We start from the raw sequence: 25,135 nt of genomic DNA, 5'->3' as shown, positions 1-25,135 counted from the left end.
AAAACCAACATCAATACCAAGAAAAAAAAAAGTCAGAATCAAGGAAACTTGAAATAGCCCTATTACTTACATAACATAGTAGAGCTTCTTCCTTCTTTGGAGTTAAATCTTCAAATTACTCATTCCCTCTTTCTGACTCAAAGTTAACAGCCTTCACCTCAAATAGCTACTATATTGTTAAATATATGCAATAAGGAGACCAGGGAAGGAAACCCAAACTAAGAGTCAGGTGAGGTGGGATAAAGGTCCTGTTCTGTAACCAGTGATCCAGAGACAGCAGGCCCTTAGTATTCTAAGGGGCAGAGATTCTACAGGAAAACACATAATCCCAAGGACACTTGCTACCCACGTCCTCTTCACTACTAAATCTGAAGCTTAGAAAAAGGAGTTCGTCTTACAAAAGATTTGATTCTAGGTCTGAGGAGAAAATAAACCAACAGCAGCAAATATTTGAGTTAGAATGTTCTGTCCCTCTGTCCACACCAGGGAGGTATGTATGGCTACTCAAAGCAGGCCCAGTACAACCAGGCAGCCACTTAAAACCAGCTCTACTATACTGCTCCTGAACAAGAAATACTTAACAAAATAAACAGACACAAAAAGTACTCAAAACAGAGGAAAGAGAAGTTTGGTGTATACTGAGCTTTATTCTAGGTTTTATTTTAAAAATTCTTGCTATGAACTAGGCACAGTGGCTCATGTCTTTAATCCCAGGACTTGGGAGGCAGAGGCAAGAGGATCTCTGTGACACTGAGACCAGCCTGATCGACATAGTGAGTTCCAGGCCAACTGGGGTTACAGGGAAACCCTCTTTCAAAACGATTAAAATTTGAAAAGAAAATTCTTGTTATGGAAAGGAAAGCTTACTTTAATTAATTTAATTTAAATGATTTACTCCAAAAATTAATAAATATTTATTTCTAAACTTCCTTCTCTAAAACAAGTATTTCCCACTGTACTATAAAATAAGGGTTTTATAAACCAAAATACCTCTAAGCTAAAGAGACATTCCTCCCCGTCTAGTAAATGTTTAGAATTTACTAGGTCATCTATAGTCCCAGCACTTGGGGGAAAAAGGCAGGAGGATCTCAGAGGCCAGCCTGGTCTACATAGAGAGTATCAGGCCCACTGGGGCTACAAGGAGATCCTGTCTCAAAACAAAACAAAACAAAAGGAAGAAATTAACAGGTCTGTCCAATACAGCTCTTAAGAATGTATTTCTGGTTTGTCCAATGCAGCTCTTAAGAATGTATTTCTGGGGCTGGAGAAATGGCTCAGTGGTTAAGAACACTGGTTGCTCTTACAGAAGGCCTGGGTTTGAATCCCATATCTACACGGTGGCTAACAACCATTTATAACTCCGGTTTCCAGGGGATCCTATGCCCTCTTCTGACCTCTGCAGGCACTGCACAACATGGTTGCACTTTCAACATGCAAGCAATACACTCATACACATAAAATAAAAATAAATAAATAAAATTTTTTTTAAAAAGATTTATTTCTGTAAGCACTAAGCAATGGACATAAGACAAATTATCATGACAAGAGATACTTCTGAAAAGTTGTGACTAGCATTTCAAGACTGGCATGTGATAGTTATTAAAGAAACAGGAGTGGTGCTCAAATTCCTAACATATCAATGTTCCCACTATAAGAACTACTACAAACTACAGTCAGGCTTGAACTCCCATGTAGCTTCTTAGGCCTAAATCATCGTTAGCTACTTCCCTCCATGTGGCTCACTGTGTGTCAGAGAAATCTGTAGGTCATTTGCTGGGCAGACACAGGGTACAATGAGGCCCATGCACTGAAATAAATAAAAATTACAACAACAACAACAAAAACAATCGAAGTTCTTACTGAAAACAACACCCCAGAGGCCAGCATTTAGTTTGAATGTACAGAAAAGTTCAGAAAGAGATGACATGTCACCACTATCATTTCCTGACATAAGTCAAACATGTTCTTCCATGCTAAAAAAAAAAAAAAAAAAAATGCAAGGCTCGGGAGATGGCTCAGTGGGTAAAGCACTTGCTATGCAAGCTGTAGGACTTGAGTTCAAAGCCCCAGAACCCACATAAAGCCAAGCATGATGGTGTGTGTCTGTAACCCCAGTGTTCCTACAGTGAGATCGGAGGTGGGTACAGAATAATCCCTGGAAGCTTGCAGGCCAGCTAGCCTAGCATGCACTGCAGCAGCAAGCAATGAAGAGACCCTGTCTCAAACAGGTGGAAGGCACAGACCAACATCCTAGGTGTCTTGTGACATCTACACACAAGTCATGGCAGGTATGTTCCCTACCATACACAAACACACATACATACACATCATACATACACACATACACACTAAGGAAAAATAAGCAAATAAATAGCATCATTCACTACACAATTCATAAAACTTTATTCACAACTCCAACACTGACCATGGATTATCAAATGTTTTATTTACCTTGTAAGTTAGAGTTCCAAGCAATGTCTACTGAGAACAGCTAGAAAGGACCATCTGGAGGTCTGACTTCCTCCATTCAGCATTTCACATTTAACCATCAATGGCACATGACATGTTAAAAACAGCAGTTAACACACAAGGGCTTCAGCCTCCAAATTCACACATCTTGACACATGTCAGCTACTTAGAAGGCATAAAAGATTAAACTCATAATATCTTATTTGTACAGATGAATTTAGAAATTATTTGGTTCTAAGTTCTTTGCCCTTAAAACACAATATCCCTGTTGGAAAAAATATAAACAGCAATCTAACTGCCAAAAATTAAAATATGCATGCATCCTTTGATCAACCAATTCCACTTTCAGAGTCTAGCCTGTGACATTCAGGAATCCAAATATTAACACACCCATTCACTGCAACTTCATAAAAGTAGAGCATCAGGCACACTGATTACCATAGGAGCTAAACCTATATATACACACATAAAAGGCCTCCCAGACACTAGATTAAGTGAAAAAAAGCAAGTTCCAGAACAAATATAGAATAAATATATTTAAAATGCTCATGTACATGAATCACTGCATGGATAATGGGCTGAAAGGATTCATTCCAAACAGAGAATGGAAGCTACCGTATACGGAAGAAGATAGGTCGATGTGTGGGGGTTGGGGTAACGTCACGGAAAACAGCAATTTTCAGGAGAGATTTCCCCTTTTTTCTCTACATATATATCAGTAAATACCAGTTAAACATTTACATAACATACATAAAACATTCATTCTCCATAGAAAATAAGATGTTAGCCAGGCTTGGTCGTGCATGCCGTTAGTCCCAGCACTCAGGAAGCAGAGGTAGGCAGGTCTCTGTGAGTGCTGCCGGGCTACAGCTGGGGCTGCAGGGAGACACTGTCTCAAAAGTCCGGAAAAATAAAATAAAATAAAATAAAATAAAATAAAATAAAATAAAATAAAAGATAAAGAAAAGAAGATGCTTCATCCAATTTTAGCTAAACTCCAGAATTTTTTTTTAATATTTTCTTATTTTTATTTTATTTGTCTAAGTGTATTGCCTGCATGTATGTAAGTACACCTGTGTCATGCAATGCCCACAGCAGTCAGGAAAGGGTGTCAGATTCCCCTGGAACTGGAGTTACAGACAGTTGTTAGCTGCCATGTGGGTGCTGAGAATTGAACCCAGGTCCTCTGCAAGAGCAGCCAGTGCTCTTAACCACTGAGCCATCTCTCCAACCCCAAACTCCAGAATTATTTAAAGAGGAAACTGATGTAATAAAAGAGTTAACGACTGTTGGTAGTCACAAAACATCCTTTGTAGACTTTACCCCTCAAAGGAATAAAGAAAACTTGTAGGCAGCACTAAGCAGGAGTTATAAATGAATGTGACAGTGTTGTCACAAAAGAACTAGCATCAGAGAGAAAAGACGTGTGTCTCAGATCAGTAAGGATATAAAAGATACTGAAATCAGAAACACTATTAGAAAGATGTAATCATCCCAAATGTCCCTCAGAAATATAATTTAGACAACAAATCTTATTACTTTGGTACAAAATATATATTGTGCACAAATGCTTTTTTGATCTGAAAAGCTTCACACATAAAGCACTGAACGACGCAAAGCCCTTGCTCTTACCTGTACATTTTCTTCTGTGACCTGAATTTCAGCGGTGTAAACATAATCGATTAGCATCCTCAGGGTCCAGCCATCCACTTCCTTTATTCGAACTCTCTTTGCTCGGCTCTCACTCATCTCACCTAGAACGCCAAGGAATAAAGTGTGGTTACAAGAGGACACCTTGCGGAAATAGCGATGCCAAGACAGACTGACCCATCTTCCTGCCACTCACCTGATGAGGCAGGCAACAGGATCAGCAACTTTGGGCTAGCCTAAGCTACTCCCTTAGCCCTCCTCAAAGTTTACCTGAGCAAACTATAGAATGTACTTCTGCTAGGCAACATGGAAGCAATGAAGGTGCCCTTCCCCTTCCACATGAACTGGAATGCCTGGGGCTACATCAGGGTGACACTGTCCATGCCTCTGAGCATTGTTTCTTATGGATTTTTTGAAGATTTATTTTCAGTATTTCTATTTATATAGAGATATGTGTGCTGATACTTGCAGAGACCAGAAAAGTGCATCAGATTTCCTGAAGCTGGAGTTACAGGGGGTTGTGAGCCACCCAACATGGGTGCTGGGAACTGAAGGAGGGTCCTCTGGAGAGCAACAAGCATTCTTAACCACCGAACCATCTTTCCAGCCCCCTCTTGATGGATTTCTAATCACGACTGGAAGAGTAACAAGGCTTCACCTTTGGCTGATTATAAAGAACACATGCCGAAAAGGACTCTGTTAGTTAGCACCATTCATTCATGAGCACACAGATGCCTGCCAGGGGCCTGGGCCAGACATGGAGGCTCCAGCCCTCTAAGCCACAACCTTCATGCAGGAATACAATACAAACCAAATCACATAAACTGCTGAGGTCCATCAGTAACAAAGGGTTGTTACAGAGATCTAGCCCACATTCTGTTCATCCTGAAGTTGTTTCCATATCAGCACTTATTACTACAGCCTGGTACTCTGTGCACTGCTGCCTAATAAACAGTGGTAAGAGACTTCCTTCCTAAAACCCATGTGTGGCCAGAAATAGGGAAGCAGAAAGGAACCTAAGGGATGGCCCCCACACTAAGGGGACTCTGGGAGGACAGGAAGCAGGTTTGAGCAACCTAGACAACATATACCCTCTGATACAAAGAGACACAAACTGAATAGTGGGGGAGGAAAGCTGCAATTAATTATCCCGGCCTGGTGCAGGCACGTGATCTCAGCTACTCAGGAGGTAGGAAGATCCCAAGTCAAGGCCTGCCTGAGCTACAGAGTGAGTTGAAGACCTAAGCAATTTAGTAAGACCCTGCCTCAAAATAAACAGCAGAAACAGGTTAGGGATGTAGCTCAATCATAAGTGCCTGCCTAGCATGAGTGAGACTCTAGCCTTATTCCCCAGTACTGAAAAAGAAAAGACACAAAAAGAAAGCGTCAATTACAAACTCCAAAAGGCCAGTCTAAGAACAACGCTGAGTGCGGCCATGGAGCACCCTCAGCAAAAGGCTTGCTTCTAGATCACCAGGTTTTTAGGAAAACAGACAGGAAAATGGTGTCACCATCCACCATTTTCACCTGAATCCAGCATCTCCTGTTTCTTGTCAATCATGTGCCACTAGGGGCTAGAAATGTCAGGAAAGCCCAGGGGAATCCACGATTGAAAACCAAATTCCTTAGCAAATGCAAGCTCTTGGGGGTCAGCGGGAAGAAATCATCACAGTGATGGACATTTATCTTCACGCTCCCCTAGAGATGGTCTGACAAGATCTCAGAAAGAGGGGGTTCTTCTTAGATCTAAGCTATCTCAAAATGCACCCTGTCACTTCCCAAGGGGAAAACATTCATCTGTGGTACTGGGGAAGGGGATAGTTACTGAGAGGAGGCCCAAGTGTTTACATAGCAGAAAGAAAGGGGGTGGGACTGTGTCTGTTGCTCACACCTTACAGAGAGTGGAAGAATATGGAGAATCAATCCACCTGCAGTACAGCGCCTTCATCCACATGCCCCTTTCCTCTATCTTGTGGATGACTGAGGTTTGTATAATCTAAAGGCTTTCGGTGCTAAAAGTTAAGACACTGAAGTGAGTCCTGAGATTCTACTTGGGTGTGCACGTGTTAATCTGCATGCCTATGGAGGCCAGAAGACAACTTCCAGAACCTTTCCTTAGGAACATCATCCACCGTATTTTGAAACAAGGTCCCTCACTGGCCTGTATATTGCCCATTAGGCTAGGCTGGGTAGCCAGGAAACCCCAAGAATCTACCTGTCTCCAACTCTCTGGTGCTGTGATTATAAGCATGTGCTACTCCATCTGGCTTTTTTACAAGGGTTGTGGGGCAAGCACTTTACCAACTCAGGGATCTTGCCAACTCCCACCCACTCACCTACTTAGAATTTAGATGAAGGCCTAAACTTGCTTCATCTAATCTTGCTTCGTCCACAGGGTCCCTGATGTTTGCAAAGCCCTATAAAGCCTGGGGCCATGTACCTAGTTCTCAAATTTCAGCATGAGTTAGCTTAGTTACCTTGAGACAAAAACCAAGTCTGGCTTGAACTTAAATACATGACTGGAAAAACACAGTCCTATGACAGGCAGTTTTTCTTATTATGTTTCTATAGAGATGCACGTTGCTAGTTCACATCTTTTCCTTTTGTGTCTCCCCGGAAAAATCATCTGCTTCCAATAAATTCAACCTCGATTAGGCACTGCTTTTAAAATGTTTTAATCTTTATTTTTTCATTTTAATATATCAAAAAGTAGCCAAAACAAAAAGCTTTCCACCAAATGTGTTAATAGATTTTAAAAATTCCAGTCAATAAATCAAAGCACACACTAAAGAGAAGGGCAAAGCTATTTATATCCAATCCTGGGTGCTACTCCGTCACTGTCCTCTGCTACATTTATAGAGGAAATGTTTAAATGTATGGCTTAGCCTTCTGAGGTTTATGTTTGATAGCATACTTTTAAAAACCATCTTGGGTCAGAGAGATGGTTCAGAGTTGGTAAAGTGCTGCTACCAAGCTGGATGACCTGAGTTGGATGCCTGGGACCCACTTGATGGAAAAAGAGAACTGACTCCCACAAGTTGTCCTGTGGCCTACACACGTACTCATGCAAATGCACACACATAAAAATAAATGTAAAATAATTTTACTTTAAAAAGCTATCTAGTGATATTGTACAGCTTTTCCTATACCATCTGTAACTTCCTACACTCTGAATAGATGAAGTACCAAGTTATATAAGATTGACTTGGTAACTGTATTAGCATCTCCACACAGATCCTTATACTAATCCTATACTCACCAATCCCATCTTTCACCAAAACCTGCAGAATCAACAATCTTAACTGGATTGCAACCAGTCCTCCTCCTCTTTACCTCTTCCCTCACTGTGTCACAAGGGTCTTTGTAACAGTCCCCTCCAATTCTCTCTCCAGAGCTAACTCTACACATGTGACCATGGTGTTCAAAATCCTTCATTTTCTCCTCCAGCAAGTTGCAAACCCTTCCATATCCAGCCTCTTGATTTGTTACCTAACCCCATATACTCTCTCCCACTTCTAGACTTAAAATATAACTGTTTGCAGTTTTCCACATAGACTCCATAATTTCTTACCTTGACACTTGAGCTGAATTTTGTCCTACAGGGCTCCCCACCCCATTCCCCAGGCCAATCTCCACATATTCTTCAGGATTTAGCTGGAACCTCTCCAGGAGGCCTTATCAGCTGGTGCCCACAGCTGGATAAGGCTATCACCCTGAGTACAGTTAACTACCTCACGCAAATCCACTCTGGTCATTAGTTCTCTGTACCTAAGTCTTGGGCTTCCTAGCAGCAGGGATGGAGGCTTCTTAGCCCTGTACCCTACAATGCCTGACAGACAGAAACCCCATAGTGGTTGCATGAATGAAAAAGTAAGCAAAAAGAAAAACATATACCAACTTAAAATGTAGCATGCTTATTTAGCATAAAAACACTTATGCCGTCCTAAACAGGGGTTCAGTGAAAGATTTCAGTCAACCAACATTCACTCTTCATTGCAGGCTAGATTAAGTAAATTCATTATCAAATAATGTATTGTCTACCGTATTTGAGGAGAAAAAAAGCCCTCCAAGTTGTAAAGCCTCAAAGATGCATATATAGTTAAAAACAATTCCATCAAGAACCTTGAGCCAGGATTCTAGGGACCACTCACCTGGTAACCTTCATTTATCTATTCTGAGTAGGGCAGATTAAGACTGAATAGGTTTAAGAAGATATAATCTACTCCATAAAGAAGTTTATGATTCTAATTTCAATTATTATTTATAATTAAAGATACTTTAAAAACATAATATAGAAGCTTTGCCTATCCTGACACACTAAGAAATTAATGATGTTGAAAATCACATTTAATCAATTTTGTCCCATCACTTACTAAGCTTCATTTGTCACCTACTGGGATCACCATTACCACTTGTTCTTTATTAGTCTGAGCTACAAAGAAGCTACTGGCAGTGTCAGTCTGGCAAGGTGACACCAGCGGCCACCACTCAGTGTGGTGGTCATAGCACGTGACTCCCTAGTTCTCCAACACTCTAAGGCAAGCATGGTAAATGGATGTACTTGCTAGTTTTAGAATGGTTTGGATGACTTCTGGGAAGGCTTGCTAGCTCCCAAAAGAGAGAAAGGAGCCAGCTGTCCTCCTTCTGGACACTGGGTCCACTCATAGGAATCGTGCATTCAGGAGGACCCACCTGAGAGTATTTCCATGGAGGGCAGCAGGAAGGAAGCAGGTTCCTGGCAAAGGGCCTAAGCTGCATTTCCAGCCAGGCACCTAACCCACCATCTCATAGTTTAGCCCAGCACAAGTGGTGTTTTCTATCGCCCACAGCCTCCCACATTCTAACTTGGGCTCTTTACGTGCAACATCATTTTCTTCACAGTAGCCATGAGTATCAGAGCTCTGCGTATCTTGAATGAGTTTATTCAGTTCACAGCCTTTCCTCCTCTCTCCTATTAAAATCTTAAGAGCAGGACTTTCTTCCTTGTTCATCTTCATGGTCTCAAAAGTCTAGGACAACATCCAGCAAATGAAAGATGCTCAGTAAATATTTCTTTTTTTATTGATTGATTTTTTTTTAATTTTATGTGTGAGTATTCTGCCTGTGTGTATGTAAGTACACCATGTGTGTGCAATGCCTGTGAAGACCAGAAGTAAATACTGCGTCCCCTAGAACTGGAGTTACAGGCCATTGTTAGCCACCATGTGGGTGCTGGGAACCAAACCATGGTCCTCTGCAAGAGCAGCCAGTGTTCCTAACCACTGAGCCATCTCGCCAGCCCAGTAGATATTTCTTCATGAATGAAAGCATGAACCTTAGACAAATAGAGTCATGCATACAACTTACAACCTTTACGTTCCTTAATCATTCAAATAATCACCTATGTTTTCCTACTTAAATTTTTTTGCTAAATCATATTTGACATGGCAAAAGAAGTCAGAAAAAGAGTTTAGAAATTTAACCTGTGGCACCAAATACAACCAAATGTGTTTATTTAATAAGCAAGCTTTTCAAAGGCCACATTTCTAACAAACAAGTAAACTAAAAAACACAAGAACCCAATTTGGTATATTCTGTTTGGAGTCAGCAATAACCACCTGGCCTGGCTCTAAATAGTCCCAGAATTCACAAGATAAAAACTTGCAACTACATCCTGGAATTATTTTTCACCTCCTTTCTCTACTCGCATTTTTGAAACCATAATAAGTAACTGAATTCTTTTATATATGACATAATTTGAATGAAATTTTCACCTTCGGTTTTTGGGAGATTAAAAATAATGGCTGGGGTGGAGATGGCTCAGCAGTTAAGAGAGTGTACTGTTCTTGCCGAGGCCTCCAGTTCAGTTTCCAGGACCCATGAAGGGCGCGGCTCACCACTGCCTGTAACTCCAGCTCCAGGGGACTTGACTCCCTCTTCTGGTCTCTGTGGGTACATGCATATACATTCCATATGCCCACACAAACACATATGCACAAAAAAGATATCAAGATAAAAATTTTTAAACAAACAAGAAAAAATAAAGGCTGGCAAGATGGCTCAGAGGGTAAAGCATTTGCTTGTAAGACTGATGGCCTGAGTTTGATCCCTGGAACATACAGGGCAGAAGGAGAGAACCAACTCTGACAAGCTGTGTATACACACATATAGAGAGAGAGAAAAGAGAGAGAAAATAAATAATATATAGATGAATAAATAAATGATTAAAAAAGGGCCCAAGCTAGGTATGGCAGTGCACATAATCCTAGCCTATAATCCTAGCACTTGGGAGGCAGAGGCAGGAGGATCAAGAGTTCAGGCCAGCCTTAACTACATAGCAAGATCCTACTTCACACACACACACATGCACAGACACACACACACATACACACACGTGTGTATGTGTGTGTGTGTCTGTATGATGTTTGACAGAATGGAAGCATCCAGTAGTCACCTTGCTAGCCTCACTATGTCTTTATAATAAAGGTTAACAGAGAATCAAATAAATAATAGATTCCAATTCTGGCAAATACCTAAATGAATATACATACTCTAAAATACCTAGATCAAGTTTCTGTGTCTACTTAATCTCTGCCAAATTGCTAACAATATCAGAAGATTCAAAATTGGGGTGAGGGGAAGTAATAAAGCCTATACAAAAGGCCAACAGCATCTATTGCCAAAGAGTCATAAAGCTGTAGCCTAGAGATAGAGAGATGGATTAGTACTTAAGAGCATTTCCTGTTCTTCTAGAGGACCTGAGTTTGGTTCCTAGCACCCAGATCAGGTGGCTCGCAACTGCCTATAACTACAGCTCCAAGGAATTCAATGCTCTCTCCTTACCTCCATAGGCACCTGCAGACATGTGGTATATATATGCACAGGCATACACTGACAGACAAACAGACACATTTAGTCACACAGAAAGGCATAGACAGACACATACACACACAAATAAAAATATCCAGGCATGGTGGTACACGCCTTTAATCCCAATACTCAGGAGGCAGATGCAGGCAGATCTCTGTGAGTTTGAGGCCATTCTGGTCTACATAATGAGTTCCAGGCCAACCAAAGCTACACAGTGAGATCTTATCTCAAAAAAACAAAATTAATTAGTTAATTAAATAATCTTTTTTAAAAGTTTAGTCTGGGGCTGAAGAGATAGCCCTGAGGTTAAGGGCACTGGCTGCTCTTACAGAGGGCTTGGGTTTGGGTCCCAGCACCCACATGGTACCCTCTTCTGACCTCAGCAGGCATTGCAGGATAGGGGTGTACTTACATATATGCAGGCAATACACTCATACACATTAATAAATATTTTTTAACTTAGTCCAAATATTGTACATTTTACTTGTGGAAGAACATACAGTATTCTTACTTTGCATTTTCACACAGTCAGGACAGAAGTTACACAGCCAGGAAGAAACAAGGTGAAAAGTAAGACACTTGCCTTACATTAGACACACTTGGAAGACTTACAGACTTAGAATTCCTCGGGGCCACATTCCCTTCAATAGGCAAAGCGCTTACATTCATAAAGTGCATGCCAACTAACACATGAAGGGCAGAGAACCATTAGACCAAAATTAGGAAACTTGAAATGCAACTGAGATTGTAAGGCAACAGAAAAGAAAGGAAAAGCAAAATAAGCTGGTCCTTCCACCTCTAGCAGCCATTTCTCTATGTGTCTAAGGGCCTTTAAAGGGGAAAGGAAACTAGCCTTCATCTTCCAGATCTTTGTGGCCCAGGCTTTCCTGAAACAGCAACTCCCTACACAGCCCTGCTGGAACTCAAACTCTCACCCTTCCCGTCTAACTTTCCTAAGTGGTAGGGTTATAGGATTTTGTGTTTGTTTGCTTGTTTATTAAAAAAAAAAAAAAGTTTTTCCGTCAAGAAAAAGAGTCTTGTTATGTTGCTCAGTCTGTCTCAAACCCTTAGGCTCAGCTTCCCATGTGGCTGGGACTACACGCACATGCCCCTGTGCCTGGTGGGTAGGGCAAAGATAATAGTAACATTTTTGTTACATTATATAGAAAAAAAAAATCAAATTAAAGTCTATGAATCTCAATTATACAATGAGCACAGAGTAAGTTTGTGCTACATGAGACAGTACCCCCCCAAAAAAAAAGAGAAAAGAAAAGAAAGTATGCAAACTGAAGGAAACTATCACAGAAGACAAAGGTGGGGGGGGAGGGAGAGGGAGAGGGGGGGGGAGGATTTGTTTAGTTGAGAGAGAGAGAGAGAGAGAGAGAGAGAGAGAGAGAGAGAGAGAAGGGTGAACACGATCAAAGTAAGTTAAATGCATTAATGTCATAATGAAACTCGTTATTTTCTACAATTAATATACACTAATATTTTTTAAAAGAAAAATTAAAATGTCTAGCCTAAGGTTCTCAGTCTCCTATTCTTATAAAATGTAATGAAATTTAGGAACTCCAGGTCAGGAACTGAAGAACAATAACCATGGTACTTACTGTCAGTGTTAACTCTGAAGCTCCTTTTCATTTTGGTTTCATTTTTATGTCTTTTCTTTTTATTGTTTTGTTTGTTTGTTTTTGAGACTGAGCCTGCCTACAGCCCCAGATGGCCTGGAATTCACTACGTAGACCAGGGTGGCTTTGATCTCTGAGACATCCACCTGTCTCTGCCTCCCAAGTGCTGGGATTAAGAATGTTCACCAACATGCCAGGATCTGTTTTATTTCTTAAGATCACACACACACACACACACACACACACACACACACACACACACACGTCCCAGGCTGGCAATAGCCTTGAATGACCTTGAACTCCTGACTCTCTGGCCTCCACCTTCTACTAGCTGAAAAACAAGCACCACGCCCAGCTAGGAGTTTTTTAACAGGCCAGGAAAAGTGCTAAGAAAGTCACATATATGGTCTCATCCAACCTTTCTAGAAATCCAGGCCATGAGCAATATTTTCACCCTCCTTTCTAGAAGGAAAAGTGAAGCTCATATTATTCAAGTCAGTCTCCTAAAGGCCTAGTGGCTTCCACAAGGTGGCGACACCTGAAGACTGGTCACAGAGGGGTAACTCTTAAGAAGGAAATTAATCTCCAGGCCAATATTCCAGATTCAATCCTCTGACAAGCCGAGAGACTCTCCAGAAAGGTGTCCAGGGTAACATATTCGATATAAGCCAAGAGACCAAAGTGAACATCAGGATGTGGAGATCTGCCTACCCTCATCTCATTGGAATTGACTTTCCACAGCCCTGGCTGACAGCCCCCTCCCAAACTGCCTCTGCACCCAGGCTCATAGGCCATCACCCTTCCTGATGATTTAACAACTCTGCTCAGAAAGAACAAACACAGGAAGGCTGAAAAGTGAGGAGGGCTCTGGTCTCCAACACTACTAAGACGCACAGCAAGGTCTCACTAAATGCGCTCCCTCTACATGGCTGTCCGTGCCCATCCTCAACTGGGTAAACCCTCTGCAGTCACCAGAAAATGTCAGAAGCCTCCTCTCTGTGCTGCATCACAACCTCACCACCTGGGTCCCTGTGTAGCACCCAGGTCTCTACATACTACCATCTATGTAAGTGCATACCTTCGGGCTGGACAGATGGCTCAGCAGTTAAGAGCACTTGCTGCTCTTTCAGAGGACCTGTGTTTGGCTCCCAACACTCACATGAGGCAGCTCACAACCACCTGAAACTCCAGTTCAAGGGGCTCTGACGCCCTTTTCTGGCATCTGGGGCACATACAAGCATATGGTACACATACAGACAAGCAGACACACACACACACCTACACATATAAATACAGAAACATTAAAGTGTGCACCGCTCATCTCCCCAGCTTCACAACAAGTTAACTGAAGCAGAAAGCACAGTCATCCTGCCTGTATCTTCCTTGAAGTCCCTGGTAACATGTTCGGCACAGGAATTACTCAACAGTTTCGGAAGTATGGACACTATCTTTTGCCGTAACTATATGTGTACTTTCTCTTTGGAATATCAAAACACAAAGACAAACTTGCTAATCAGATAACTTCATTTCTTTGTACAGCATTACAGTTAGTAAAACTTATACAGCATTACAGTTAGTAACCCCTTATCGGCTTGCTTTTTCATTTTCAGTTACTCATAGTCAATCATGGTCCAAACATCAAATGGAAAGTTCTAGAAATAAACACTTCCTAAGTTTTAAATTGGACACTGGTCAGTGGCATCCTGCTCTGTCCCACCCGGTATGCACATCATCTCTCTACTCAGCTTATTTACATTGTATAAGCTGCCCTTCAGTCACTAGTAGCTAGTTGGAGTATTGATCAACCATCATGATATTCCAGGACTTATGTCCACGTGACCCTTATTTTACTGAATAGTGGCCCCTAAGCACAAAGGTAAATAATGCTGTCTATATTATTACAGCATATTATTATCATTCCATTTTACTATTAGTCAATGCTATTACTCTCGGCCTAATTTAGAAATTAAACTTTATAGGTATATATGTATATACTGGAAAAAGATGGTTTGCATAGGGTTTGGTTCTATCTATAATTTTAGACATCGACTAGAGGTCTTAGAATGGCTCTTCCACCAACAAGGAGACTATACATACCTCCCGCCCCTCTTCTCTTCTCTTCTTACTGTTCTTTTAGTGCTGGGGATTGAACCCAGGGCCTTGTACATGGTAGGCAAGTGATCCACTACTGAGCTACATTCCCCAGCTATAGTCCTGTTTTTTTCTAATGAGGCCTCCAGTGTAGTAGGCATAAATTTGTTCTTTCCCAGAAGTACTAAAAGCGTGCTATGTAAGTTTCTATGTGCCAAAATAAAACCTAAGCTGAGGACTACATAGGCCCATTTTCTCAGATTTCTAAAAAAAGATCTTAAACAAATCTTTTTGTTTACTATACATGCTGGACGAAGCAAATGTGGAAAACATTTAAAAATATAGTAAAATGCTTCTCCTTTACCACAAAAATAAAACTAAAAATAATAATTTAAGGGCCTCAAAGCTGCTGTAAATGGCAGGAAGGCAAAGGAGGAAGTATTTGCAAAGGTTAACGTTCCCAGGCAACGTTGAGCTCAGACCATACTGGGCTCTGCAGGCACACGTTTGCTGAGCAACGCGCAGCAAAGGTGAGCGGGAACTCACGATGAAGCGAGGCACTTCTTTCCATTCCAGTTCTTCGTTTCATAAAACCAAAATGCTGAAAGCAAAGGGAAACATGGCAAGAAAAGCACAGGTCTGAATACATGTTAAAAACTATGTCATACCTGTAAACATGGCGTGGAAGTAAGGACTGCAGGCAGCCAGTACCACTCTGTGAGCAGAGATCTCCATGTCTTCTGCCACAATCGTGACATCACACAGCAAATTCTGACTGTTCACAGAGAGAGAAAAATATGTAAGTGAGTCCAATAATATAATGACTGCATATCCTATAAAAAACTATTACAGTTAAATCCACTTTTTAACATTGAGTCTAATTTAAGAGACGGCCTTCCTTGCAAAGAAGATCCCTAAACATGAAGGACACAGAAAACATGGAGCAAAAAGGTCCAATGTGCCCTGGGCCTGCCCTTACAATGCTGCCTTTGTTTAACACAGAAATCTTTCCAAACTTGATTACTGATTTCTGAACCTGAAGGAAGCTGTGCAGTGACCGCCAATGGAACTCAAAGGAGAGGCAGCCCCAACAAGAACAGTGTCAGCAAAATGCATGTGGCAGTGTGACATAGTGATGCGGGAAACTAAACTGAGCTTAAAAAAGATATTAGAGATGACCCTTTGTCTCCACACAAAGGTGAAACTATGTTCAATTACACTGGCTGCTTACAAGGCATTTGGGCGAGCAAGGCTTAACTCAGAACATTTTGGCACCATAAAATATCTTATTCCTCAAGGCCAAACTATATTACCACTAACAAAATTAAAAAGCATTTTGTTACCTTACAACAAACTATCATTCAGTCATCCTAATTATGGCTACAATTCTAAAACACCCATTTTAATTTCCTTAAAAACGTGTTGTGAGTGGTTTTTATGTGCGTACATAATGCTGGATTCTCTGGGTAATTAAGAAACTCACAGAACATCTTTTCAGCAAAAAAGGTTGCTGCTGACACTCCAGAACAAGAAGGAAACTTCCAAAGTGCAAACCCCACCTTGCTGGTTGTCATCTCATAAATGACTGGAACAGACGTGGTACACAAACACACACACACACACACACACACACACACACACACACACATCTATCCATACCTCAAGTACATAAGCACTAAATTTGTGTCTGCGTGGAGTGCAAAGTTCACACTTGGCTCTTGATCCTGGCTATTTCCTTCAAGGGTGGCCTGCTACTAATTTCCTATTATAGCTCACAAGCAGCACTACCTCACAAGCTTAACCAAACCCTTACAGGTTTTCATTTGTGCACACCGCTTACAAACTTGTTCCCTGAGGCTCACACCAAAACTTTTTAGAAAGTCTCCTGTCACTGATTCTCTGGAGCAGCCCAGCTCCAGCGATGACTGTGTTCCACGGCCTCCTTACTCATGAGCTTCCCATGCTATGCAAATTGAATTGTGGCTCATGGGTGGCCCTCAAGGTACTAAATGGACAGCAGGAAGGTCCCATAATATTGGAGTCATTTAAGGAAGCATGAGTTTGGAGTTCCTCCAGGTCAGGTGGGAAATGACAAGGTCTACCAACAGAACAAGAAAACGGTCTATGAATGCCATGTGTTTACAAATAACAAGGCAAGAAGAGTTAGGAGGGGTATAGGGGAAGCCCTTGACCTGCATGGTCCACCTCAGTCTTCTCCAAAAAGTTAGCAGGTAGTTATGATTTGGATCTTTAAAATGTACAACTGGGAAAACCAGGGTTTAAAATGGGGTGTGGCTCAAACGTAAAGCACTTGCCTAGTATCATGAAACTATGAGTTATCCTCAGCACCACACACAGGCAAAAAAGGATGAATAACCTGCCTAAAGCTCCCCACTAGTATTGATACCAAAATTCAAAATTTGAACACATATACTCTGCCTCCAAAGCTTCCTCTCCACACAAAATCACCTAAACTGGATAGGTTTAAGATTTCTTAAAGCCTGAACAAACAGGAAATATAAATTACAAATAACCATGACTTTCATTGGTTTTAACTTTTCATTATATGTGTATGAGTGTTTTGCCTCATGTAAGTTTCTCAGTATCGTGCAATGCCTACAGAGGCCAGAAGAGGGTGTCAGATTCCCTGGAACTGGAGTTACAATATGGATAGTTGTTAGCTGCCATGTGGGTCCTGGGAACCAAATCCAGGTCCTCTGGAACAGCAGCCAGAGCTCTTAACCACTGAGCCATCTTTCCAGCACTGCCCCTGATCCCAACCTTTTTTTGGATTTTTGAGACAAGGCTCACTAGGTAGTCTTGGTTGGTCTGGAACTCACTATGTAGAACAGGCTGGCCTCAAACTCGAAGAGATCTGCCTGCCTCTGCCTACTGAGTGCTGGGATTAAAGGCATGCACCACCATGCTTGCAATGAAATAAATATATATATTTATATATTAGAAACTTCTTTTTTATTTTTGTTTTTGAGACAGGGTCTCATTGTGTAGCTCAGGCTGACCCTAAACTCATTCACAGCCCAGGCTGGAATCAAACTCACTATATAGCCCTGTCTGGCCTTGAACTCTTAAATCATCCTGCTTTGGCTTTGGGAGTACTGAGATGATAGGTGTACATCACCACAACCCTACTCAAAAAATAACTCTTTAAGTGTTACATATAGGTGATAAAAGGTTCAATTATACCATCTCTACAGAATATTTACAAAAACCAAATACAGATTATATACCCATCCCGCAAAGTACTTCACCGTCATCACTGCCAGATAGAGGAAAGCACCACCATAAAGATGCCCTGGGAAGCTGAGCGTGGTAGCTCACACTTTACTCCCAGCACTTGAGAAGCTTGAGGCAGAAGGATAGCGTTCCAGACCAGTCTCTTGGGCTAAAGAGTGAGACTCTGCATATAAATAAACAAGAGTTCGCTCTATCAAGAAGAAATAAGAAAACCCCAAACAGAAAGAACAGTGTGTGTTGTCATACAGTGTTACCCTCAGCAAAACACAGTGGAGAACTGTGTGCCGGTAAGAGTGGGCAGACACAGGTGTGAGTGAAGGCGAGAAGGGAGGGGAAGCAGGGTCAGCAGTGACACAATGTCTAGAACAGGACCAGCCTGGCTTTTCTGTAGTGACCAGGGATCTGGACCAACTCAAACATGAGTCAAGAGCATCTTTGTCTCTCTTTTCCCTGTGTCAGCAATTTCTCCTACTGCTCCCATTTAAAGATGGATCTTAAGTGGAATTACACTTGAATACCTCGAATATCACATCATTAATTGTGCTCTGCTTCAATTACAATTACTCATTGATCCAAACCTTCTAGCAGAACACCTGCTGGCTGTTGCATAATTAGTTTGGCCTTGCTGGTTTATTAGTTGATGTCAGTTAACAAGGCTGAAACATCACCAAAATATTCTACAGGCACACCCTGGGTGAGGCGGCAGGGAGTCTGAGGACCTCATTACAAATCAAGGACACGCTTGGTTTCAGTGCTCTGTTTTCTACCCTCTTGTGTCCAGCAATAACATTTTAAAACAGTATTCCACGACAGAGACCTGACCAACCTTCTGGTCAATGTTGTTGAGTGTGAGGTGAGGGTGCGTCAGTTCAGTGTCCACACATTGAGTCTGACCCTCATTTTTCTTTTTTTTTCTTATTTATTTTTATATATGTATATGTGGGTATACCGTGTGTGTGTGTGTGCGCACGCATGCACACGCGCGCACGTGCGTGCACACACATGCAGCAGCACAAGTGCTGACAGAGGCCAGAAGAGGGCGTCTGAACCCCTGGAGCTGGAGTTACAGGCAGTTGTGAGCTCCTCAATGTGGGTGCTGGGAAATGAACTCAGATCCTCTGGAAGAACAGCAAGCTCTCTTAACTGCTGAGCCATCTCTCCAGCACCCTGCCCCCTTTCTAAAGGTACATTCTTACAAGCTGAATGACTCAGGTGTGTAGAGGGTTAGGAATATAAAGTCTGCAATAAAAATGAGGCAAACTTTTGTTAGTAGCTCATGCTCTGTCTTCTTCGGTGAACTTCTGGGCTTTTGTCCCTAATATTTGAAATCTAATAAGGAAATAGACTAAAAGAAAAGGACTTCAAAATAACAAAATAAACTTGCTATTGCACAAAAACTGCATTCATTCATTTGTGCAATATCCCAAGGTGCTAGTAGATACCAAGACTGTCAGTTCTTCACAACAAAGTGGACAATGTCATGACAGCAAGGACTTTATAGGTGAGTGGGGAAGCACACAAGGAAACTGGTTATTATTAAAGAACCCACAAGTGTGGGTGCGATGACTCACGCCTGTAATCCTAGCACTAGAGAGGTGCAGGCAGGAGGATTTTGATGTCAGTTCAAGGCCAGCCTGGGTTATGAAACCTTGTCTCAAAGTGTAAGAGAGACAAAGAGAGAAAGAGAAAGAGGCAGAGACTACAACCCTGGAGAAGCCTGCAATGTCTAGGGAGACAGTGGAGAGGTCAAGCCCAGTCTATGAAAAAGTTTCAAAAAGCAAGTGGCTTCTAAGTTCAAATCTAAAAAGAGAATATGGAGATTAGACAGATCTTACATAAAACTCAAATAGCACAGGGGAAAAATTGAAACATCATCATGAAAATTAGTCCTTCTCAGGAAAAAAAAAATACCACTTTAAAAATGCATGCCTGGACAGATCAAGACATCTTTTGGTTTTCTGACATAAAATGAATGGATTTCTGGGAGTAGAAAACCTGCCACTGCTTTTAAAACACAGAGTGTGTATCCTCTTCAAGTAAAATGCGCCATCCGGCTCAGAGATGTCAAAAATAATTAGTTGTCATATGAAAAGAATTTATTTGTGAATAAAGTGGGGGCGGTGAGGAAAGGACATGGCGTCTGTGCCCCTCTCTTCCAGGGGAACTCTGGAGGCACCTCCTGCCCCACGGAGGAGACTCAGAATGAGCCCCAGAGAGCCAGGCTGGGGAAGAGCCGGCAGCCAGAGTCAACAGAGCAAATGCATACAGAAGCACCAGAGCATACTCCGGTTAACAGCATCCGTTGTCAAAGAAACCAAGGCAGGATGTTAAGAGAAAAGAGGCAGCAGATGAAAAGCTAAGGAAATTAAAACCTGGCCAGGGAACCCCAGAGATCCACCTGTCTTGGTCTCCTCAGCACTGGGATTACAAACATGCGCCACCATACCTGGCTTTTTCCTGTGAGTTCTGGGGATTGAACTCAGGTCCTCCAGCAATTTTTTTTTTTTTTTTGGCTGAGCTTATTTTCCCAGTCTGAGGTTAACTGCCAGAAAGGTAAAAGATTCCCTAATTGCTGATTTCAATTCATGTTTAACCTGCTCTATAACTGACAATGCCATTTACTAGACAAGGCAGACACATTCTGGCTAAAATGTCAATAATCTCAAAAATCAGACACGCCTAACATATGTTACTGTTATGTTCCTTTTTCTTCTTAAAGTTGGTCACACTGACAGGTGGCATCTGTGAATTCCTATGGCAGTTAAGCCCAGGGAAAACCAAGTGTGGAGCTTAATAACACTCAGTAGCACACTGAGAGCTGTGGGAACCTGTTCAGCCCCTCAGGAGATTTACACCTGCTGAGATTTTCAAACACAATGCAGGAAAAGGTTGACAGTCCAATGGGGAAGTCACAGGAAAACCTGTTACAACCAATGATTTAGAAACTGCTTTGAACTAGAAGAGAGGCTCTATCATTCCTCTCAGGTAAGACTTCAGACAGCAGAGCCACAAGGAGACACTGGGGAAGGCATGATGATGCTCCAAGGGACATCCTCAGATCTAGGAGTCTCACAAGAACACTTGGTCACTGCTGAGCAACGTGGAAGATGATTTATTTAGAAATAAACTAAAAGAGATAGGAGGGGCAGGAGACAGGTGTGGGGAAATAGCCAAACACAGAGAAAAGCAAGCTGCCAGCTCTCAAAGGGGAAATGGCAAGATTGGAAGGGGGGGGTCAAAACATGGGTGAGCCGCATAGCTACAGGGCAGAACATGCAGAATACATACACAGGACACTTCCTCTTCAAAAGTTTGTTTTTAAAAACATGGTGAAATATAGGTGGTATTATACACCTGTAATCCTAGCACTTGGGGAGCTGGGGCAAGGGGATCATGGCTTCAAGGACTAGAGAATTCCAGGCCAGCCTGGTTATACAGCAAAACCCTTTCTTTTAAAAAATGGTAAAAGAAAAAAAAAGAAAGAAAAAGGGGGAAGGAGCTACAGACATGACTCAGCATGAAGAGCATTGTCAGCTTTCTGCTCTTACAGAAGACTTGGGTTTGGTTCCCAGCACCCAGATGAGGAGACGGCTCACAACCACTTGTAACTCCAATTCCCGGTGAGCCAATGCTCTCTCTGGCCTCTGCCGGCAAATGCATCGTGGTGTACATAAATTCAAGCAGGCACACCATACATACACATACATTTTTAAAAGATCTTTGGGCTTGAGAGATAGCTCAGCGGTTAAGAAAACACACATACTGCTCTCGCAGAGGACCTGAGTTCAGTTCTCAGCACCCATGTAGGGTGGCTCACAACCACCTGTAACTCCAGCTCCAGGGGATCTGATGCCTCTGGCTTCTGCAGGCATCTGCACTCGCATGCATATACACACACATAATTTTTAAAAGGTTTAAAACTGTCTAATTATAATTGAAAAAGAAAACATGCAAGGTAAGATTTTCAGGTTTCTAATTTTAAAGACACTGAGGGCAAACTCTGAGAGAGGAGTACAGTAACTCATGCCTTGGCTTTCCAGAACCTCAAAGAACGGGGAGAGGAAAGGAGGTGGCTTTAGTAAAGCCGTTTAAGACAGTCCATTCTTCACATTCTAGAAGAGTTTAGTGATCCTCTCCCTGCTCAATAAAGATCATTAAAAAGAAATCAGTCACCTGTGCATAAGAGACACTGCAGAGTGGTACTGATTAATGCAGACTGTATTTCAAAACGTCTCCTAATCTTCCTTAAATAAATATGTCTGATGGAATTGAAAGCTCTTTCCAACAGTCCTGTCCTTTGAGGAACATCTTGCATTCCACTTTAGCACATGAAAACTAAAGAGCTTGACAATGTTCTACTGTATAAAGAAAGATTAGACAATAAAAATATTCACACCCTATATGATTCCCTAAAATCACTTTTGAAAATGGTAGTATAAAGCTATGAAAAGAAAGGTAGGCTCACTTAAGTTCACTGTTCAATCCACCTGCCTTGCCATCTGAGGAACAAAGTATGGACAACCACATAAAAACACTTGTAATTCAAATCTTTCACAGATGTTTCACAGATAATATAATCCCAGGAGGAAGCTGGGTTCATGTTCCTGGGGCATCATCAGGGGGAGGAGGGCAATAATGATTCCTTTAAGAAAGACCTTTAAGTTTTTTATTTATATTCTGCAATGTAAGAATCACTTCTATAACTGAATAAGTATTTAGGGATTATGTAAGATATACAGGTAAGCATCGGAATACAGGTAAATCACAAGTTACCTAAGACTTTTGGCTCCTAAATATAACTTGATTATATTCCTTTTGAATAAAACTAATAGACTGCCTCCTACCAAATAAGGATCACAGCAAATCTGGAAAGCTCAGATAGAGTCATATATCCTAGAAATAAGTTTGGTTTTTTTTTAAGATAAAATGCCACTTTTTGTTAGTTTCTCTTTAATCTCAAAAAAAAAAAAAAAAAAAAAAAAAAAAACTGACAACCTAAATTTCTCAATAAAGATTATGCCTGGGAACCAGGTATGGTATAATCCTAGCACTTGAGAAGTAGAGGCAAGGTCAGCAGTTCCAAGTCATCCTTACTACACAGCATGTTCATGGCCACCCCATCTCAGAAAAAAAAAAAAAAAAATTCTATCCGGGATACAGCCTGCTTCTCTGGCCCCTCCTATTCACAATCCCCTGTGCAGCACATAATAAACAACATGGAAGGGTGTACTGCTTGATTTTTACAACACTGGGGTTTTGAAAAGCAGCCACCCATACTTCAGCAAAGTGAGGGTACGAGGCAGATTTCTCACTAGAGATGCAATGCTGCACTAGAGTCATCCTGCCGCAGCTCAGGCAGGCTGCTCCTCCTGAGCCTCTAATCTTACCTTGCTTGCTTCTCAAACATCATCAGTGACTCCCACTGCACAAGGATTAATTCCAAATTCTCCACACTGTTCTAGACTTCCACAATTCTGTCCTTCTCTTGCTTCTTACCTATACAGTCCCCGGCATAAAGCCTTAATTCACTTTATCCAAGGTTTATCCACTTCCCCACTGTGCAGTTAGTCAAACCGGAAAAGACTTCCAGTCTTAGACACTGGGTACGAATCCTACAAATCAAGGGAGAAAGGATTTATCTAGCTAATGGTTTGAGGTACGGTCCCATCACAGCGGGTAAGGCATGGCGGCAGGAGCCATGGAAACAGCGAATGCTGGCGTTTAGATGGCTCTTTCAGTCCATGACCCCAATTCATGGAACGGTACTGTCCACATTCAGAGTGGACCATTCCTTTGAGTTAAACCTCTCTGAAAACACTCTCAAAAGCACACTTGGAGGTGTGTCTAAGTGATTCCAAATCCAGTCAGGTGGACAGTGAAGAGTATCCAACTCAGTCTGCCCTTGTAGATTCTCCCATAAGATTTCTTCTAGGCGCCTACATTTTGCACACAAACTTTCACTTCGCCACCCTCTTCTCTACTGTCTTCACAGCTCACCAGACACACCAAGGGCATACTACAAGTGTTTTACTAGTTCTGGAAGTCCTACATAGACTTTTAGGCACGTAGGCTGATTTCCAATGAAAGACTGGTACTCAAAAATACCTGGTGAATACATTGTTCAGAAGTGACTGCAGGGTTTTGCTGATGATGATTTTTTTATGTGTATGAGTATTTTGCCTGCATGTATGTAAGTACACCATGTATGTGTAATGCCAAAGGAGGTCAGAAGAGGCACTGGATCCCTTAGAACTGGAACTACAGACAGGTGTTAGCTGCCATGTGGGTGCTGGGAATCAAACCCAGATCCTCTGCAAGAGCAGTCAGTACTCTTAAATGCTGAGTCATCTCTCCAGCCTCAACTGCAGGGTTTTTAAACTAAAGCATTTTAAATTATTCGAGCTCATATATTGGGCTCTGATAAAGAGCTGGCCATATCTCTGACAGAGCTCCCTGTCTTTAAAAAAAATGAGTTTAAGGAAGAAATAAATGAAATGTCATGTTCTTGTCTATAAAAGTACTTTAATTCTAGAGCTTACACCTATGGAGGTCCTCCCACCTTATTCCCCCAACCACACTTTACATCAACCAAAAGCGAAAGTGGCTTTTTACTTCTCAGACCTTGCTCCTCCCAGCCAAAAGCTCACAGGAATATTTACTGCACAGCGGTTGTGCTCTGCTTTGAGGCTACAGCCCACAAGGCTGGAGGCCAAGCACAGAGTGGTAAGAACAGGGAAGTGCTCCCTTCCCAGAAGTCAGGAAACCACTGCTCAGGGCTACACTTTCCTGGCAACAGGAAGTTGATACAAGGTCAGGAAGTAATAAGTGACTTTCAGCATAGGAGAAAAAGCTTCTTCCCATTTCTTTTGTTTACTCGATTTTTTTTTAAAGAATTACACAAATTAGATGCAAAGAGTAAGAAATGAAGAGAATGACAGTTTTACACACACACAAAATCAACAAATTTTAAAAAAATAAATTATATTTGGGGAGGAAGCATAAAAATTTACGTCATGTTAATTAGTAGAGGTGATAAACATTATCATTGAAATCTACCCGATGACTTTATAGACATACACAGCCAAGGATACAAGAGCAACCGACCACGACCAGTAATAATCAGATACATACAGATGAGAGACACATGCGGCAACATCTCAGTGTTAGTAGCAAAAACAATGAGTCTGTAAGAAACT

The 25,135-nt window shown here is 41.6% G+C and overlaps 1 protein-coding gene across 4 annotated transcripts in view; it reads right to left on the bottom strand.

The window, feature by feature from the left end:
- Positions 1-25,135, bottom strand: part of Klhl2 (kelch like family member 2) — a 142,521-nt gene that overhangs the window by 99,725 nt on the left and 17,661 nt on the right. For 3 of the 4 annotated variants that reach the window (XM_008831493.3, XM_029562650.1, XM_029562644.1), the window contains 2 exons: positions 15,353-15,459; positions 4,102-4,223 (listed from right to left, as the gene is read on the bottom strand). In XM_008831493.3, coding sequence (XP_008829715.1) covers positions 4,102-4,223; positions 15,353-15,459 — 229 coding nt within the window. Of the gene's footprint in view, positions 1-4,101; positions 4,224-15,352; positions 15,460-25,135 lie in introns of those variants that run through there. The other variant, XM_029562654.1, reaches the window with a different exon arrangement.

This window comes from Nannospalax galili, unplaced genomic scaffold, assembly GCF_000622305.1.
Source record: "Nannospalax galili isolate Female #2095 unplaced genomic scaffold, S.galili_v1.0 scaffold1491, whole genome shotgun sequence".
In the NCBI taxonomy this organism is placed as follows: Eukaryota; Metazoa; Chordata; class Mammalia; order Rodentia; family Spalacidae; genus Nannospalax; species Nannospalax galili.
The sequence above is the reverse complement of the archived record's forward strand: the minus strand, read 5'-3'. Positions and strand labels throughout refer to the sequence as shown.